General features: G+C 34.7%; 3 protein-coding genes across 5 annotated transcripts in view; 1 reads left to right on the top strand and 2 right to left on the bottom strand.

Moving 5' to 3' along the window:
* Positions 1-6,380, bottom strand: part of Klp98A (kinesin-like protein 98A) — a 56,208-nt gene extending 49,828 nt beyond the window's left edge. The window contains exon 1 of one of the 2 annotated variants that reach the window (XM_076127124.1): positions 6,032-6,380. In XM_076127124.1, coding sequence (XP_075983239.1) covers positions 6,032-6,078 — 47 coding nt within the window. In that variant the 5' untranslated portion in view covers positions 6,079-6,380. The remainder of the gene's footprint in view (positions 1-6,031) is intronic. The other variant, XM_076127123.1, reaches the window with a different exon arrangement.
* A 186-nt stretch (positions 6,381-6,566) lies between these two features.
* roh (reduction of Rh1) lies at positions 6,567-7,728 on the top strand. Of its 2 annotated transcripts, none has more exons than XM_076127134.1 (3): positions 6,567-6,660; positions 6,862-7,041; positions 7,560-7,728. In XM_076127134.1, exons 2-3 carry the CDS (start codon positions 6,876-6,878, stop codon positions 7,625-7,627), a joined length of 234 nt encoding a protein of 77 aa, XP_075983249.1. In that variant the 5' UTR covers positions 6,567-6,660; positions 6,862-6,875; the 3' UTR covers positions 7,628-7,728. The 2 variants fall into 2 exon arrangements, with proteins under 2 accessions (XP_075983249.1, XP_075983250.1); XM_076127135.1 differs by having other exon boundaries at positions 6,639-6,704.
* A 667-nt stretch (positions 7,729-8,395) lies between these two features.
* The window catches only part of Acf (ATP-dependent chromatin assembly factor large subunit), a 29,532-nt gene continuing 17,013 nt past the window's right edge, over positions 8,396-20,914 (bottom strand). Inside the window, exons 17-25 of the mRNA XM_076127136.1 lie at positions 20,263-20,537; positions 19,707-19,819; positions 19,241-19,398; positions 18,766-18,852; positions 16,736-16,844; positions 16,246-16,319; positions 15,577-15,713; positions 15,042-15,205; positions 8,396-14,795 (exon numbers count right to left, since the gene is read on the bottom strand). Of these exons, the coding sequence (XP_075983251.1) occupies positions 14,636-14,795; positions 15,042-15,205; positions 15,577-15,713; positions 16,246-16,319; positions 16,736-16,844; positions 18,766-18,852; positions 19,241-19,398; positions 19,707-19,819; positions 20,263-20,537 (1,277 nt within the window). The 3' untranslated portion in view covers positions 8,396-14,635. The remainder of the gene's footprint in view (positions 14,796-15,041; positions 15,206-15,576; positions 15,714-16,245; positions 16,320-16,735; positions 16,845-18,765; positions 18,853-19,240; positions 19,399-19,706; positions 19,820-20,262; positions 20,538-20,914) is intronic.

Here is a 20,914-nt window from a genome sequence, read left to right as displayed (position 1 = left end):
TTTAAGTCTCCCGCGTCTGCTATGACCATCTTCTGGCATCCAGTTGGTAGATATGCGTGTCCACCTTTCCGAATGCATATGGATAACTAGCTATTTGACCCGCGCAACTTCGCTTACGTCACGTAAGAGTCATATTTTCCCCGTTCTTGTAACATTTTTTACTGGTACTCTGCTCCTATTGTTCGTAGCGTGATGATATATAGCCTATAGTCTTTCTCGATAAATGGGCTATCTAACACTGAAAGAATTTTTCAAATCGGACCAGTAGTTTCTGAGATTAGCGCGTTCAAACAAACAAACTCTTCAGCTTTATAATATTAGTATGGATGTGGCCGGCTCAGTTCCATTTCAGCCAGGCGGTCTTCTCCCTTACATCGGCTATGCGAGTTTGGGAGCGCAGTATAGAATTTCGGACGTGATCTGTTCTTTTGATGCATAATATACTATGCTCCATCGCTCTCTGGCTCTTTCTGGTTTTCCGTAAGGGACCATGTTTGGGCAGCGTAGGTAAGGACGGGTAGTAGGTATAAACATGTCGACGAGCTTTCACTTCAGTGACAGTGGAAGGTTACCCTTCATTAGCTCTTTCCTGGACCAGGATCTCTTTCAGGCACTTGTGACACGTTTGTCCAACTCTTTGTCCCGTCGGTTGTTAAAAGAGGTTATCTGGCCCTAGCAAGTGTACTCGTCGACATAGTCTATGACGTGCCCGTCTACCTCGACCCTACGTTTTGTGTTGTTGGTCATAACCTGGGTTTTTGTACGGTTCTTACTCAGTCCAATCTGAAGGTTTGCCGTGCTCAGATCTCTGAGCATTGATTCGAGTTCCGATGCCGAAAAAGAGAAGAGGACTATGTCATCTACAAAACAATGGTTTGTTAACTGTTTACTACATACAACTATGCTTTTGATTGCCATAACACCGCCAATGCCAAGGCTCCTGAAAATTTCTCTGAGGGTGCTGGTAAATAATTTGGGAGATAGCGGGTCTCCCTGTTTCACGCTTGGAATGATATTGTTGTCTATTGCTTTGATGAGTTTGATGTATGAAGGTTCGATTCTACATAGTATCTTTAAGTAGGACTTGGATGGAGTGATGATTCTATGGCGGAATGAGTAATGCTGTCAAAAGCTTTGGAATAATCCACGAATGCTAAATATAAAGGCTTATAAAACTCAAAAACCTTTTCTATTATCTTATTTCTTTAATACTCCTGCTGCACTCAGTCTACTCGTCACGTTACCCATTGATTGATGATGATGATTGATGTTTAATTTTACTAAATAATGAAAGTTACGCACAAAGTTGATCTCAATAATTTTACTTACTTCATAAAAAGTTAAATTTTTTTCATTTAGATTGTTTAATACAATGTTTTCCTGGTCTATTCAGTTATGGTTTTACTTAGTAATTATTATTAAACTTTTTGATACGGTTTTTTTACCAAAAAAGTACAAATAACCATTTTTATTTGTAAAACTGTGTTTAATTTTTGACATATTTCTCATAATATTGGTTCAAATTTTGAATGCAAAAGGGACTTACATGCTTTTTTCTCTTAATAGGTAACAGCTATTACAAAGTTTATTTTGTAGAAAGATAGTGCTAAAAAATACGCATCTAATGATATATTAACATCTTATATTTAATAAATAAATATATGAAATTTCATAAAAAAACAGTTTCAAAAATTTGTTTTGGCTATCCTGTAAAATTTATAGATTTCGATTTGTGGCCCTTTTGTATTCAAGGAGCGATGTGTGCCAAGTAGGAATCAAACGTATCTTCACGCGCTTTGCACCTTTGCCACTGCGCTACAGATGTCTACGGCCGACGATTTTAATTCAATTGTTATTTTATTTACATTCAAGTTGTGCATATTGTAGTGCGCAATCTACTACTGCGCGTAATATACTGCGACGTAAATGATGTTTAACTGTATTCGTGCGCGAATTATATCTTCGTAACACAGATTGGGATGTCTTTACGAGATAACTTAGAAAGACGGCTACATTTATATTGAGTAAACGACTATATCAATCTAAGAAGTATTTAATATAGTCCAAAGTTAAAACGGGATGGAGGAATAAGTAAAACGTGTTTTAAAGATACAATAACTATAAGTTTGTTGGTCTATAGGTTTACTTATGAGAAAGACTGAGGTTCACTGACTGAAGTATAGGTATATACCCTTTTTAAGTCCTTTTGCATCGGTATCAACTCGGCAACACGTTTTAAAGAACCAATTGGCCATAGTTAAACGGAAACGATCCAACCCACACAGACGTAGTTTCGAAATATTTAACTTTTAAGTTCAGATCACTAACTTTGGGGACTAACTCAGGACTAAAACTTCATGGTGGGTTTGAATTTTACTTGGATTGTTTTCGTGATATTAAAATTTTAACTTAAAGGAGTGTTTTGGTATACATAACTCATTTTACCCATAGTGTGGGTTGGATCCTTTCCGTTTAACTATGGCCAATTTATGTATAACAAGTGGGTTAAAAAATGCTTGTAAATTGATACCAAACTATTAAAACGGGCCTAAAACAAACTATACATTATTCCTGTTAGTCACGCATAATATGTACTAAATAAATATGTGCGAAAAATCCCGCATTGCCAGGCCCGACGGGGTCACGAACTCGACCTACGAGGTTATGATTTCAAGTGCCGACATACATAAGTACGAAATCGTTTTAATTGATTCACTGCCTACAAATTATATACGGACGATTTTACTGAGGGCGGGAATTTTTCATGGTAGGTCATTGAACTATTGATCCATGTTAATTCAGTGATAAGATATGGCTACTGTTGTCATTTATGTTTTTTTGATATGTCTACTTAATTGTGGCCGATTCAATTTGACGACTATAAAGGCTTTTATGCATAAAATTATTTTTTGCTATTTCCAGCAAGGCTCGCAACATTCAGATTTTTTTACTTGTCCAGCGTCGGGTTGACAGATGTCCCGGAATTTTGTATGATGTCCACAGTAATTTTACTTTCCTGTCCCGGAATGAAGAAAAACTAGTTTTTTACTAAGTTACGATACTCCTATTTTTTTTTGGTCATTCCTACTTAGCATAGTCTCAAACTGGAGACCAAAACTCTGATTCGGTTCGTGGCCTCAAAAATGTCCAGAAAATGATTAGCTTGGATCTGGCAACCCCAATCTAGCGTCTCTTAACCTGTGGTCCACAGACCCTTGGGGGTACGCCTGTTTTCCTGATTGTGCTTGATTTCCTAGGGGACCTCGGACAAGAAAAGGTTAAGAAACGGTGCTCCGGTATAATTTAGAGTAATAATACTTCTGTCGTAAATCTAGTAGCCTAATTACTAACATCCACATCAAGAGTACCCAAAAGCAAACAAATGATTCATACCAGTGTTAAGTTTGAGATAAGACCTTGAATGTCTTCAATACAAGGTCGCGAACGGAAAACGAACAAAAACTGCACTACCAACATTATTATAATTTGCCATAAGAAGTGGTACATTTATTTGGTAATACCCGACCACCGCGGTTTCACTCGCGTACACAACCTACCATATTCCAAGCCTCGTTTGGAAGCCGATTATGGAATTATAAATTAGTCTATGTATATAGGGGTTGATTTCTAAAAATTAACTTAGTCGAGCTGCCTCTGTGCCGCCGTCGGAAGTGTACGACTGCTGGTTCAATTACCACATCTAATTAATATTAGATTGTTATTATTATCCATTTAAGCCTGGACTTGCTAACGTGCTAGGTAAATGGCAAAAGCTTCAACTCGCCCCTTATACATGGGACTAACACTTAATGATGAAACGAGTGTATTTCATTCGCCTCGGCCTAAACCTTTGGGTATAACAGTCGTGGTATTACGTGCGTTAAGGACCTTAGCCTTTCTTTTACTTTATGTCTCATCAATCTCGATTTTCGATTTTATCGAAATCAATATGGCAGTTTAGCCGCGAACGAGTATAAACAGGCAGACAGACTTTCGCATTTATAATATTAGCATAATTTAAGATAAGTATATGTATATAAATGACTCATAAACAATCATAGTATCAAGATATTTCCTTTCTAGACAGAGCAGACACCTACAACAAAAGGTCTGTATTAATAAGGCACTCTGACTCATATCCAGTTTGTTACTTTAACATATCATTAGAAGACATGAACAATAATATATGAATTTGGTAATGCCTTCATTAGTAGATATAATTAATAATCTTAATTAGTTTCTCCACTTTCAGTTGATTGTTTAATGCATTGTTAACTTTCTATAATATTGTTTAAATGTTGAGAGTTTATAGATAAGTATCTATAAAACAAATAATAACCATTTTTAGTTTTATAAGAAACTGGTATGTATTTAACATTCTATATCCTCTCACTACTTTTAAGTCTTAAACATATGATTGAAGATTTTGTAACACAAGATTTAAGTAGCAAAGTAATGCTATTAAATTTAAAAATGGGAACACACATCAATGTATTAATTTTGCAACTAAATTACACTTTAAATTACTAAAATGCAACTGTATAAAAAAATGGATAACATCCTCAAGAATCATGTCACAGAGCATTAATTTAAAAGTTAATTTCCTCTAACTGTGTTACTTCACATAAAGCCTTGTTAAATATAACTGTTAATTATATAATTTATGCATTTATGTACACAGTTATAAAGATGAATCACTGGCCATAGAATGAGATATCTAACCTTTTTTGTTTTATTAATAACAATGTTTAGGCAGTTTGTTTTTGGTCTATGGTTTTGTTTTTTTTTATTGTGTTTTAGAAGTTTATACATACATTTAAAATCACACCTTTTACTCATAGAGGCAGGCAGAGACTAGAGAATGTCATTTGGTTTATAGAAGTTTATACTTGTCTAGAAATAATTGTTTTTATTTTGATGTACTGTAATAGAACAACATTGTGGTGAATAATTTTTAGCAAAGTTGTTTATTTTTCAGGGTAGTGCAGTAATCAATATACCAATAAACAATAAGCATTACTAAAACCTCACTAAAACAGTATAATTAATAATCAATGATCAAACACAAGTTCATTGTGATCACATCAATACACAACCAAAAATAATACTCATTCACTTAAACATACAACTAAGTCTTTATGAAAAGATAATACCAGTATTATTTTTACCACTTGGAGTAAAGCCAAATAGAAATACTGGCAGGTAGCAAAAGATGACAATTTGTTTTCCATTTGTTTCCAATATAAACAAGTAAAAGAACCCAAGGTTCAACTTATTAGAAAATACTAAGTATTTTTTACCTAGAATTTCATAACTGTTGGACACTATTCTAGTAAGCATTGGTTCCATCAAATGGATTTCAAATTAGATTCTGATTGGTTACAGTGTTATTGAATTATGTCTCAATTTGTAAAGATCTAAATTTTAACATCAAAACATTAACTTCCTAAAGATAAAATGATTTTTTTAAACAATGTGTATAATCAGTCAACCATAACTGTTTGAAGAAGTTTACTACAGGTTCAGATAAAAAGAATTCCTGTAATAATTGTTCAGTGAAGTGCACTCGCGAGCTGTGTTGTTGTTTACACTGCGAGTCATGATAAACAGACAAATGACATTCCTCACAGCCACAATAAAAATACATACACTGTAATTTAATCAGCTTATTTGGGTCGCTCGCTTTTTTACATTTTTTCGACAACTTTCATCTAAACGGCATGCCCGAGGTACAGTTTGTGCTCTAAATGCAACTGAACCGTGAAAGTCATTGTCACTTAACATGACATCATTGCTTTTTTGCACTTTCAAATGCCATGAAAAACTTCGCCATCTAAATGACTTAGAACCCTAATTTACCCATTGTTAGCCTCTTATGTGGCCGCAGCAGCGCTACAAAATAACATGATACAGTCAATTATCTAGATAATAGAGGCACAAGCCCGTGAAACATCCTTATTTCACACAATACGTTAACTCCCCCAAAACATTGGTGGAAATTTTCACTTTCCTGAGCATAATATGAACTGACCTTTGATTGAATGGGCGAACCCTTACAGCCACTTTCACCGAAGCCATTGTCACACATTATATTGTCAATAGTTTTAATTTTATTTTAAAATTACATCTAATCACACAAATACGACACCACAAAGCAAGTTGACATTTTTATTTGTTTGACAGCTCATAGAGTGACGTTGCAACATGGAAAAATAATTTTGACATTAAACTGTAACAAAACGCACTTTCAAAATATCGGTAACAATTAATTACATACAGCTGAAAGATATAAATAACTTTTTTGGCTTATTTCTACAAAATTTTCAGCCATGTTTGCTTCTTTAATTCTTAATTTAAATATTAGAAAAAATATGTTTATAGAGTTGTCCACTGTTTAAGTTTAATTTAATAAACATCGTAAGCTTTAAATCGGAAAATTACTAGGTACAATAATCTTTGCAGATTGAGTAAGATTTAAATGTTCATAATTTGCATATACATTTATTTGTACATCCTCATAAAAAAATTAATATTTAACATTTATTTATTAGGCTTTATTTTGCCGGTATAAAGTCGATCGATTAGTCGATTTTAGTGAAAATGTAACACCATTATTGATTCACATCTCTACTGCTGTCGATTATCTGTCCGCCAAGAAAGGTTAGAATTTTTCAATAATTTTATTTTCACATTGGAATATTTGGGTAAATAGAATTAAAATTGCGAGTAAAGTTTTTAAAGCAATAAATGATTATACATATCGTTTTAACAATACAATTAAAATAGTTATACAAGACAAAATATCATTGAAGGTAAGTCGGAGGAACATTACATAATAATTTGTGTTGATTATTCCGTCAGATACAGTCGTCACGATGTCGGAGTCTGCCCCCGGTCGCCCCATGAAGTTCCCCTACACCTTCAGCGCGAAGGTGGCCCAGTTCCCCATGAAGTTCTACGTATCGAACCAGTGGATCTGGAAGTACTGGATGATCGGAATCGCCGTCACCGTACCCGTGTTCTACAAGATCCACAAACTGGGTAAATTATTGATTTTATACTTCTATTATTGTAATATATAAGTTTCTTGAGTAAAATGCTTCGTCCTGGGTATAATGCCTTACAAGATTTAAATGGAATCCTTTCTTCTTAATGAAGGACTACTTCAGCTAACTACTGAACTGAGTTCTATCTACTAGAAGGACTATAAGTCTCTTCTTAACTATCATTAAATTTAGAATATTGTAATAAGAAACCTAAGCTAACTAAGCCTTTATTAATATGTAGTGTAAACAGATCTATCATCCTAATATGTTTGGGTATTCACTGCATTTTGGTATATCTGAATATTTTTCAGTTGGTAATCCTTATTCACAAAAGTCAGTACAAGAATAACTGCAATTGTCTACCAACAACTTTATCAATGCCTAATCTAAAATTAATCAATGTTTGTCTACTCTACTTCTAAGCAATATTTTAAGAGCAAAGAACTAGCAAACACATTACTTTATAACTATATTATGGAAATAGTTACTAACTAATTTCTTTTAACTTTCCAGCTAACTCCCCCGAGAATGTGAGCAAGTGGGCCGAGATCAGGAGGAAAGAGGCGGCTGAGCACCACTAACTTAGTTTAATAAGCATATATCTGTGCTGGTTTAAATTCAAAGTAATACCTTGTGGTTTATTTATGTTGTAAGCAAAACATTAAATCATGTAATAGTTATATTTTATGTGTTATTATTTTCCTGTTGGCAGAGCAACAATGAGCACCTGCATTACCTTCAGGGCGCGTTCCCACTATGTCGTCACGATAATTTTATCGTTGGACGACATGTCGTCTCTAGCTGTTCACATTATAACGATAGTTTGTCGTCAAAAAATTGTATCGTTTAGTGGCTGTCGTATCTAGCCATCCCCACTGTCACGACAATCTGTCGTCACTGCAAAAAATGTCGTAGACGACAGTAACTCGTGTCGTTCTATATGTGAACACCTCCAATTAAACATATAAGCCACGACACTTAAAACTACACGATTATCTGTCGTCACGACAGTGGGAACGCCCTTAGCAGTTTTTGTATATTGTATAATTAGCTTTATATTGGTTTCCAAAGCTCCACATAGTAGCCCACTATTATAGTTTGAGTTTACCCCAGCAGTTTATGAGAGTGATTGTATAGAGAGCATGAAAAACTCGAAAACAGTTCTGCAGTTGCATCAAAATGGGCCATCATGGAAGAATTATTAGTCCTAAAGACATAATGGGAAGAAAACCAGGCACTCTAGCATAGTTGGTTTTTCAAGTCGTTATGTACCTATAACTTAGTGTTTTATTTTTACTCTTATTAAATCTAGACTTAGTTAAATAAAGGGAAAATAAAATAAACACAGCAACTGTACGTGGGTGCTTTATTCACTACAATATAAATTAATATAAAACTTATAAATTACATAAATAAATAATCGCAGACAAAATGATCATCATTATTATGGAAACACAAGTCACAGAACAATATTGTAACATTTATTATGTAGGAATGCACTGGCACTGTTTATTTGTACAGGCAACCACTTGATAAAGACGCAAATACAACACCCTTGATCAAAAGAAACAGCAATTTATTGGTAATTTAAAATCTTGAACTATTGAAAAAAATAAGATAAAAAATCTGGCTGTCAGACATCTTTCTTTTTGTTTAATCTGTGATCGCCTGCATCAGCAACTAAACATGGCGGCTAAAACTAAAAACAAGCTAAACACTGAGTATTAATAATTTATTCAATCAATAACTGAGCAACCTTGTCTAGAAAAATTGTTCTTTCCCAATCAATAATAATATTAAAACAAAAATTGGCCATGCCTCAGTAAAAAGAATAAAAGCCATGCCTGAACAAAAATAAACAAATAAAATTTATCAAACTAAAACACAACGTTGGTATCGTTCGAACGAATAAAAAAAGGCGAGATTTTTGAGTGTTGAATGAAGTAAAAGCTACAATCACAACTTATACGCTAACGATTTTATAACTAAAACTAACGTCTAGGGAGCATGATTGGTGAGCGACATTTTATGTAACCAACTGTTTACACACAGTATATTATTACTTTATAAGAAAATCCTGAACCAGACAAGGTCAAGCTTTAAACTGAACGCAAAGAATGCAAGGAGTACAACTGGAAAACGCATTATTGAAATTACAACTCACATATTACCAAAATTATGCATTGACGGAATTTTCAAGTGCAGGTATATTACATACAAATGTCGCCCGCCAACAAACAAAATTTACAATGTGCGTGTGCTCTGAGGGCCACTCTCTCGAATTTCTTTGAAAACATGTTCAGGATTTAGTGAACATTCCCAAAGAATTGTGAAAGTTGGAACCAGATTTTGTGAAAATCAAATAAGGGAATTATGGGCTTTAAAGTTGGACCCTCAATCCGCACATAGAGGATTGAGGGTCCACTTGTACCGGATAAACTAAGGGCACTAAAGAAAAAGTCTTTACGCCAAAATGTAAGATAATGCCAAGCAAAAATTGCGGACACAAGAAATTACAAGAAAAACATTGTATTATTTTCCATACCTGCGTTCAAAATGGACCCTCACGTGGAAAGATTATTACGCTAATAATAACAAAACCATTAACTTTTGGCTACTCTTTGAAACCCTATATTATAGTATATAAATTGTGACATTTTGTGAAAGAAATAACAGATCATGATATCATGTTGGTTAAAAATTATCACCTAGTTAAAATTCGGACCTTCAGTCGTCCACTTTTTGGTTTTCGTTTTGTTTCGCTTAACGTATGATAGCTAACAAAAACACAAAATTATCTCCTTTTGTAGAGAAAAAAATGTGCTACAAATACAGTACCATTGGTTAATAAAAACATCTTTTATTGTATAAGAAAATCAATTTTAATTTAGTATGAAAATAATGAAATAGGGTGACAACATTTTGCATAACTTACTAAAAATTATTACTAAAAATAGCTTTTTCAGAATGATTTTTTAAATGTCTAAAATTTGTAATGGAAGCAGCGTTGGACTTCATTTACCCTTTTAAATTGCAGCATAGATTAATAAATGTAGAGTTATCGGTATTAATAAACTTGGTTCGATTTTTCTCTTATTATCATCATAACATTGGAAATTACTATTTATTAAAACATGACATTAATTAATTTCTTGAGACATTTTTAAAAATATTGGATTGTTATATTTAATGTGTACATCTTGCAGATTAGCTATATATTTTGTAAATAATGATATTTGTTCTTCTATTGGAACAGATGGTATGCGTCCTCTTGGCATGGTTATAGGTCTGTTGAGAAAAATCCCTATTATATTATTAAATAAAATATACATTATCAATAATTTAGAGAAGATTGTAATCAAATTTCATAATAAAGACATCATACATCTGGTAAATTACAATAGTACACTATAACAAGCACTTATGCGTTAAAACATTATAGATACCTGGGCGAGAAAAATCTGACATCAGTGTAGGTCAGATATACACGTGAAAAAAATCAATATCATAGCAGTATATTCAACTTTAGGAGAAATTTAATTAGTGTGTACCTAATAGTAGTTGTTAAATTATAAGACTAGGTAGGTACATATCGAAATCAGACTTACTTTAAATCAAAAGTTTGATTTCCTTGAACGCGAGTGTCTTGCTTGTACAAAGATACGATTGCACATTAAATATTTATAAATGCATTAACGTAATTATCACTGTAACATAGAACTCGCAACAAATCCCTATCACCAATCACTTCCGATGCACTCACATAAACGATATTGCTTACTAAACTAATAGCGACTATTGTGCGACACAAAAACATCACTCAGAATTAACACTACATTAAAAATTAAAGGTGGGCAAAAACAAAATTAATGTCACCCTACCCACATACATTAATAGTCAATTCAGTGTAAATTAAAATTTGTTGTTTTAACGTAATTATTATTATTAACAAATTATATCAATTTGTTGCACATTTTTTTCTACAAAAGGAGACAATTTTGTGTTTTTGTTAGCTATCATACGTTAAGCGAAACAAAACGAAAACCAAAAAGTGGACGACTGAGGGTCCGAATTTTAACTAGGTGATAATTTTTAACCAACATGATATCGTGATCTGTTATTTCTTTCACAAAATGTCACAATTTATATACTATAATATAGGGTTTCAAAGAGTAGCCAAAAGTTAATGGTTTTGTTATTATAAGCGTAATAATCTTTCCACGTGAGGGTCCATTTTGAACGCAGGTATGGAAAATAATACAATGTTTTTCGTGTAATTTCTTGTGTCCGCAATTTTTGCTTGGCATTATCTTACATTTTGGCGTAAAGACTTTTTCTTTAGTGCCCTTAGTTTATCCGGTACAAGTGGACCCTCAATCCTCTATGTGCGGATTGAGGGTCCAACTTTAAAGCCCATAATTCCCTTATTTGATTTTCACAAAATCTGGTTCCAACTTTCACAATTCTTTGGGAATGTTCACTAAATCCTGAACATGTTTTCAAAGAAATTCGAGAGAGTGGCCCTCAGAGCACACGCACATAATTTACAATAACGGCGAACACAAGCCTTGTATCTTCACATTTTATTTCTCTACGACTTTCTAACGTCACTAGTGAGGTTTACATTTAAATGCAGACGCATCAACGTGCAGGGCTCCGTACATCAAACATCTATCAGAATTCAGATATCACGCAAAATCACTTATAAAAAAACAAATAAAACCGATTTATTTTTCAACTTCAATTATTTGAATAAAACGTAAAATTTTATCACTCGCAATATTTATTTGTTAAAATCATTTTTTTAATCATAATTACGTTTATGCTTTTTTGTGCATAACTTACATGCACATGCAATCATAGAACAGCATGGTTTATAAAAACCTCTAGTTGGAAATCAGTTTACCACAATTTAAGAATTATTTGCATAATAAAATCACCTGTTTAATCAACATGAAATACCAATGAAATGAATGTATCAATCAATTAAATGCAACGCGACACATAATCAAGTTTCGATCATAAGCTGACACTACTAAATCGATAGTACACTCTGTCATTGTATAAGCATTGAGAAAGCAGTACTAAATGAACACACACTTCAATTATAATTACTTTTAGGTATACTTTTCCATCCTCAAATAACTTCATTCATGTAGTCATGTAGACATTTTCAACAGACTATATTAGCTGAACCAGAACACGTGACGAAACGAATATACGCTGTCGTAGTTACGTTTCCATCACCCGTACTTTCTCCTATGGTTAATTGTTATTTGAAGACTCGTAGCAACTAACCGCTATAATACTCAGACACTCAAATACATATATCTTACGTGTTACATTATCGTAGGATCGTACCAAGTGGCGTTCTCTGGTCTCTGCCTACTCCCATGGAAAAGACACGTAATTTTATGTATGTATTTTTATCTGAGGATGGAAAAATCTAACTTTGGGCGTATACATGGATTGAACGCTAATTCGTAAGACAACATCTTTAAATAGGATCTATGGAATGAACTATAACGTCGGTAAATAGTTACGGAAAAACTGTAATAATACAAGTGCACCATACAATATAATTATTATAATCAACGTGCAAAAGGTATATATTATGAAAAGCTGCTAACATACCATATATTCGATCTCTTACAGGCACCAATTTAAAGTTATTCCAACACTGAAACATCTATATTTTACGTACACATACATATATTATTAAAATATTTTCAACTGTACCTATTTTTCTATTGGAATATAGCAAATTTTAATATAACTATGATAAAATTTTGGTTGACATCCATTTAAGATTAGGTGAGGCTAAAGCTGTAATTCTTATGGTTATTCTAAAACATTGAAACTTTATACATGATAGTAATTAGACAAAAATGCGGGGAAGCAGCCAAAGAAATAAGATTTACGACACGAATTTAACCACATGGTAAGTATGTGCCAAAAATATAATCCTCTAACTTTCAAAAGGAAATTGTAAAACTTTTTTTCAGGTGTATGGCTGCTGCCCTCCAAAACAATCTAACATGAAGATGATCCACAAATATACAATTTATTTGCCAAAATATATACAGCACTTTAGTTTGTACACACTAAAACAATATGTATTACTTATTACACATATACATATACTACTTTTAGACAATATCATTGATATAGCATAGACACTCTTTAAGAAAAAGAGATCCATCCTTTAGTGGGCCTTAGTCTATGGTGTACTAGAGAACTAATAATATAGTTGTCTTTGAATACTGTTTTTTTTTTTGTTATTTTTTCGTTCATTGATTTGACAGACATTTGACGTTTCTTTTACACTACTATAGAGAATATTTTTTTGAAAATATATCCGTTTATTTTTCATAATTTTAACACTTATCTTCCACCATTTATTTAACAAAATTGCGAGTTAAAACAAAACATATCTACGCGCAGTAACCAGCACTCAGCGTTTACAAATAACTTACAAACAAACAAAATTTAGCACGAAACTATTCACTAATTTATTTAACAATTAACTTTACTTAATTTATCAACATTTTTATAATTAACATTTAATTACAAAAGACTTACGAGAAAAGTGTGTATTTCGATATTGCTTCCACTTTCTGAAAATTTAAAATCTTATGATTTAATTTTGAAATTAGGTACATGATATATACCCAAATCTGTATAATTTTTATATCATACTATAGACAGAATGTGTAATTTTAAAACCCATAACACGGCTTTTTGTCACGGCTATTGAAATTAAAATTATCTTCAAGATTCATTTTAATAGTTTTATCGTATAAAGGAATGATATTTTCAAGCACGTTGCTCACTACAGTCGCATTGTTTGTTAAGCCCCGCGACGACACAGCGACGTTTTTTGTCTTATAGTGCAATTAGTTGCTTAATTACTGACTGGGCAGTCTTACTGAGAAATAACTTGCCTCTTTTTTACCAGCCCAATATGAAAAAGAATACTCTCTTCTCTCTATTGTGTGATTACTGGTCAACTTACTATTAAAGTTATTCAAGGGTCAACTTTTAACATGATTTAACAACTGTTTAACTGTCTTCATCGATAACAAATGGGACCTATTTTAACATCTCGCCGTCCAAGTGATGTTAACCTCAAATACTACAATGTGGACATATATGGAATGTCCGCGATAGTAGTTACTTATACACGACCCACAACATAGAGGTCCTCAGAGAAAGAGGTAATAAATAACTTTGAGACTCTACTCAGTCAGTAATTACCCACCCATTGTCTTAACATTATGTTGATCAACAACACTATTTGGTTCATCACGATGGTTTAGTTATATTAAACATAAAATCACTTCACATTAATTTTCTTAAATAACCGCCATTTATACAAATTGTGACGTATTATACATTATCAAAATCAGCTTAGCTGTTACAAGTGATAAAACACAGCACATTTGTTTGTCTTGTCACTCACACACACAGAATACTAACGTACTATGATGAGTACGCACTGGGTTGTAATTTGAACGTTATTGTAAGGTGATAAGGTCTGTTGCTCAGTAGCATAGGTAGTCGTTATAGCGCGGGTGCGCTGGTGCCCGTCACTTGAGCTTGGCGCGCTTGGGTTTGGGCGCGTCCTCGTCTGATGAAGGGCTGGGCCGCTTCTTGGCTTCGTCGGATTCCAGGTCTGTTTCTGGCAGCTGCGGGAGTTCTAGCTCTGAGCAGCGTTTGTTGAAGAACCTTTCTAGTCGGTAGCCGGCTCTGAAAGTTGCAATTTCATTTTAGTAAGTGATTACAAAAATAGCAGAACTCAAAACGGGTGTGGAATTGGATACTAGGCCTTAGCGGCTGTAGTGAATGAAATCATAAGGATTTCAGGCCAGCAGCGCAGTTTAATTGGATCCTCCATAACGTATGCATGCACGTGCACCGTATACCATGGCGAAGTTATTTATAGTTTAAATTATGTCATTATAACGCAGATATATAATGGTCAGTAATACAAACTTGGCAACGGGATGCGTGTCCTTGTTGTAGGTGAAGCAGTTGATGAAGACAAGTGACGCGTCACTGATGAACTCCTCGTCAGTGGAGTACTGCTCGCTGTCCAGCTTGCCCTTGATCGTGCTGAAGTCCATGGGCTGCTCGATCACCTCCAGGTAGTCCGGCACCTGGGAACATGAAGCGAGAAGCGATGTAGCGGCATTGTTATATGAGTAGTTGTAGAGTTAGTGAAAAAAGAAGCCCAATGTCTTGTATCTCTATGACCAATAATGGTCATTGATAATGACCTGATGCAATTTAAAATGTATAATGCAAATAATCAAGAAACTACAGCAAGTAAGTGTACTCGTTCCTAAATGAGCGCCATTAGTTGTAGTAAGTGGCTTCGAAAGCCACGAATACGTGCTCATGTAGCCAGATTTTTCTTCAGTCACGAATGTGCAAGGGAAATAGAAATCAGATTTTTAGGTTAGCCTCAATGAAACAGAAGGATATGTATATAACGAGATCCCTAAGTTATATAGCTGTAAGTACTCACATCCTCGATGGAGACGGGCTCGTAGAAGGGCCAGCAGTCCTTGTGCTTCATGACGTCACGCAGCAGCAGCTGCAGCTGCTCCGCGTGCAGCGCCGGCGAGTGGCGCGCGCTGCGCTTGCGACTGCTCTTTGGTTCCTCTACAAATAACAATATTCAACACCATTCACTTTATTATTACACTAAGTAATCCACGGATCTGAAAGTCTTAAGGTGACAGGAGGCCGAGACATGAGACGGCGACCGAAGACTGCGACCGATACTTTACTTTAGATACTGCATATGAGGCCAGTTGTGCTCACCGGTCAGTAAACGATCTGTAGGTTAAGCAACCGTTGGCGCGGTCATTCTATAGATGGGTGACCGCATAGTGGTATTTAAATTGTCAACTAACCATGTCAAAAGCCCTTTCGGGCGGCTTGAACAACTTTGACAGTAGGTTGACCACTAAATATACGATAGATAGATACTGCATATGAAGCAGTTCGCAAGTGAGACCGAGACAGGAGACAGTTCTTAACTAAAATCGTAGTCTCCTGCCTCTGTCTCGCTTGCGAACCACCGCCTTAAGAGAGAAGCCATTGGCATGCAGTTGGACTTAATATATAGGTTAAGAAATTGCTAAAAACTGCGTTATAATGGTTTTATAGTGAATGTTATGTAGATACGTACCGTGGTGTCCATTAGTGAGTGAGTTCTTTTGTGATCTCCTGCCTGAACTTGTGTTCATTTCTTCACTCTTTTGTCTGTAAAGACATCACAATAATTTAAAGAACATTTACATACAAAATATAATATAAGTCTTTAGATAGATAATATATTACACGAAACAAATATTCCGTCTTCCATACAATAATAGTTTGAACTCCAACACTTGTATTCATTCTTTTAATAATTTTGTGGAAGTCCCCGCACAAGACTAGAACTTCAGACAAGAAGATCGTTTATGTAGAAACGAAATCAAATAATGTTTTTGATTAATGCAAGAACACAATCAAACTACTGTATTTTTGATATTATTTTAGAGATGCCTAAAAAGGTATATTGTATCGACATATCGCAACTGTATATCACGTATCGATACGAACAACGCCTCGTATAAAATACATTTTATTAGTTAATAATAATAATAACGGCATAAACAATAAGTTGAACTACTCACTTCCTAGATTTCCTCGCAGTACCGTTGTGCAAGTCTGAGTCCTTGCTGCCTCGAGACTTGCGCGTCTTCAGCTTCACGAGCGCCGTGTTATACTCGCTGTCCTCTGAATCTATAACATAACGTTAACATTGTTATAAACAGCTCGTTTTGTTATATTTACGTGTTAGTAGAAAGTAGCTGGAGTTGATAGAATAAATAAAAGAGGGTTTTTGTTGCCCAAAATACCAGTTATATAGAAGAATATTTGCAGGTTAATAGATACTAAGCAGCATCCGCTAAGAAAGGATTAATAATATGTAATATAATATTTAAAATGTTTAATTCTACCCCCAAGGTGATAAAATAGGGGATGAAAGTTTGTACGAAAATTCTGTCCTTAATCACAAACCACCGCGGACGAAGTCGCGGGCAAAAGTTAATTTCGGGTATATTTCAAGACGAATGTTCGTTAACATGAGTAGTCTGTCTTAATGTATACATAACTCTAATTTATGAAATCCTATATATATCATTGTATCTATTCTATCAACTCTAGCTAACCAGTAGGAAGGTTTAGTTGAGGATAAACACCCATTCCGAAGCACAACGAAAACAAATGGAATGAAGGTGAGTACAAGATACTATCACAAACATGAAGACATGTACAGAAGATGAAACCGGTTGAAATCATTACAGGAAATTATGTATTTATTAAAAAGATTTTCTTACGACCATCCCTATAAGGATATAGAATGAAAATTTAGAAATAGTAATCAAACACCCAAAAAAATGGTAACGAACGATAATATGACATCTAGAAGTATATAATATTAATGTTTTTCAGAACATTGATTTAAAAAAAATGCAATATATTCAATGATATAATGACTTAATGACAAGTACAACGCGATACCGTTACCGTTTGTATGTGCAAACTTTACTCGTCATCCGCTGTAGCTACTTGCAGCTATGCGGTTGTAATAAACATTATATTAATTTGCGATAATCTTGATAGAACTCTTCCTCGCACACACAGACGTGGGACCGCGCGTCGGAACACATACCACAATTAAATACATCTTTTATTCAATGATTCAATACGAACATTTATGAAATGGAAATCAAGATTACATATTATATGATAGTTGCAGGACACACTAACAGCCGAATGTAGCATTTCCGTTCAACTTTAAGCAACTTATAATTGTACTAGCTGAACCTCGCTTGCGTTACATAATAGATAATGGGTCATTATTTTCCTCGTTTTTGTATCATTTTTTACTGGTACTCTGCTCCTATTGGTCCTAGTGTGTGTTATATAGCCTTCCTCAATAAATAAGCTATCTAACATTAAAATATCTTTCAATTCGCACCACTAGTTCCTGAGATTTGTAACATTGGTAAAAATTATTCATTTTCCATTTAAACTGGTATTGTAGTCTGTAGTAATCGTTTTGAGTACTCCAGTGCCATTACGCGGTCAATCATCAACGGAATGATTGTACTATAGGTTCTTTACAACGAGTGCTGTTTCTGCATTCAGCTATTAGTATATAAGTATATAGTAAAGAAAGGGTAATGAGAAGCGTAGTTGATGTTAGTGCGTGATGTTCGCAGCGTTAGAGCGAGCGCTGAGGTGAAGCGACACATTTACCTGACCACATGCACTACACTATGGAATTATTATCTTTATTGTTACGAAAAGAAAGGCACAAAAGGCTTTGATTTAGTTGCCATTTTTGTTGGTATTTACGTTAAGTAAAGTTTGACCTTTGTATATTTATCTTCTGATTTGAACAAACTGAAAACTTTTTTAAGGAGATATTGTTCTTTTTTAGTTTAGGAGTTTCAGTAATATCTTTTAAGAAATGGGTTTCATACAAATTGCTATGGTGTATGTCTACCGAATAAAAATTGAGGTTCATTTTGTTTAAAGCTTTGTTTGAGTGCCTCTTGTTTTAGTAGATTGGATTGTAGGTATTTATATTTAATTTGGAGTATTTTAAGTGTATAATTCCACAGTGCAGTGCATGTGCAGTGTAGGCACGCACCGGAGGAGAGCGTGCGCGAGTGCAGCGCGCGCGTGTAGTGCTGGATGTTGCACAGCGCCGCCGCCGCGCAGCGCCGACCCGACGTCTCTTTGTACATACGGCACGTTAGTGTCTCGCGTTATATACTTAACTATACTAGTTATGTGTTGCGCTTATTATTCACATACAAGCTGGTATTTTCCTACATTTTTTTTTTGGTGTTTACATATTGAACGTATTTTAATACAAATCCATTTGCCGTTAGAGGAGATGTTTTCGTAGTGAGGTAATTTAGTTCATAAGAATTCTGTGTCATTTGAACACTTCATAGAAATATTATTTTATTACGTTATAGTACAAACGTATCGAAGGTAAGGTCAATATGAAAACGTTCACTGACTCATCAAGGGAAGGAACAAAATATAATTATTAGCAGTTCTGGCGCAACAGAAAGTGTCGCAACATTATGTGAGCAGCATAAAGTCGAGGCGCTCACCTCTGCTGGGCTGCGTGCAGGCGCTGCACAGCCACCTCCTGGCGGCGCGAGCAGCACGTGGGGCACACTCGGCGTGCAGGCGCGCGCCACACGCGGCGCACGCCACGCCCAGGCGCCCGCCCGACCCGCACACCGCGCACAGCTCCACCACGCACTCGCTGGAACAACCATACAATAACATGTATATAAATGTCTTAACTTCATTATTGCTAAAAATATTACTCAATCTCTTATTCACACATGATGTATAAATGTCTCAACTTCATCATTGTTAAAAATATTACTCAAAGTGTTGTTCAAACCTGATCGTTATCCACTACCGCCTCGTCAATAGCACAACTTTTTACAAAGAAAGTTCAATAACCAAAACAGAAAAGACACAATACTACGACAATTCTTAAACATACATGTGTACAACTTTCAATATCACTAAAAGTAACACAAATAAATATGTAAATATTTTTACCTGTCATTCAACTCGTCCTCTATGTCATCATCAGAGAACAGCTTCCTTCTCTTCCTCGGCGTTCGTTCTTTGGGCTTGCACTGATCACAAAACCAATCGCCTTCAGGTACTTTCTATACAGACAAACAATTAAAATCATAAACATAACGATTAAAAATAAACCTTATATCATTGTCTTATGGTTAAAATTTGTATAACAAGATATACTTCACATTTTATACTGTTGTTTCTTGTAACGTAATAAACAAAATTATATTAAAATAAAGTGTCCATTACCTTTCTAGTCGGTCCCGACTGTTAGCATGAAATTATATAAGATATTGCATTGAATATTAAATATTATTTTGCTGTTAATTAATTTACTGTAGGTTACCCGACACGTACATAAATGCAACACTGGATATATTATATTTGGCTGATGTAATTTAAAAGATAATGTTTTTTTTAACCGATACTATCCTATTGTTGGGCAAAGGTCACCCCCAAAGAAAATGTACAATTAAAAATTTCAACAAGCATTTTAACATAATTTCTCAGAATATAGAACGTCACATACCGTCAACTTAGGTTTCAAGCAGTACAAATGATGTCCCTTATTACATCCATCGCAGAGCAGCATGTTATCCGGGTCAGTCTTCCTGCGGCACAGCCGGCAGCTGGCGTTGAGGATGCTGGCCGACCACGTGACGCTGGAGTCCAGCGTGAACACGTGCAGCACCAGCTGGGCGAAGCTGCGGCACTCCATGAGGGACACCTCCCAGCGGGCCAGCGCGTCGAAGTCTAAGGGCTTGTTGCGGGCTTCGCGGTCCTTGCGCTCTTTGTCGTCTAGACCTGGGGTAAGGTTTGTATTGTTTGATTTAGATTTGAATAGTAATTGATCTTGTGGTGGATTATGTATTGTGTAGTAAGTACTAATAAGGTTTTATTGGTACCCGATTATAAAAAATATTGTTACTTCTTTTCGATATAAAATAAAGATGACTTATGACGATTTCATATATTTCAATCCAAGACTAATGTCAAAAGTAACTGTCTAAGTTAGGTAGGGAAAAAAAAAAGATCCAAAAAATGTCTATCTTTGAAAACGAGCCACATGATTAAATAACTGAAAGCTGTTTTATAACAAACAATTCTAAAAAGTCTTGTAATGTCCCCAGAAAGATTATGAAGAACAACACACAAAAAGCAATATTAAAGCAGTGTACTCA

Source organism: Anticarsia gemmatalis, chromosome 19 (assembly GCF_050436995.1).
Source record: "Anticarsia gemmatalis isolate Benzon Research Colony breed Stoneville strain chromosome 19, ilAntGemm2 primary, whole genome shotgun sequence".
NCBI lineage: Eukaryota > Metazoa > Arthropoda > Insecta > Lepidoptera > Erebidae > Anticarsia > Anticarsia gemmatalis.
Note: the sequence above shows the minus strand (reverse complement) of the source record. Positions and strands in the feature narration are given on the sequence as shown.

What these genes read in the sequence shown, in the direction of transcription:
- roh (XM_076127134.1), top strand. Translation starts at nt 6,876, where the DNA reads ATGTCGGAGTCTGCCCCCGGTCGCCCCATGAAGTTCCCCTACACCTTC. An exon ending in CTACAAGATCCACAAACTGG is followed by an intron (nt 7,042 to 7,559) that starts GTAAATTATTGA and finishes TTAACTTTCCAG; the next exon opens with CTAACTCCCCCGAGAATGTG.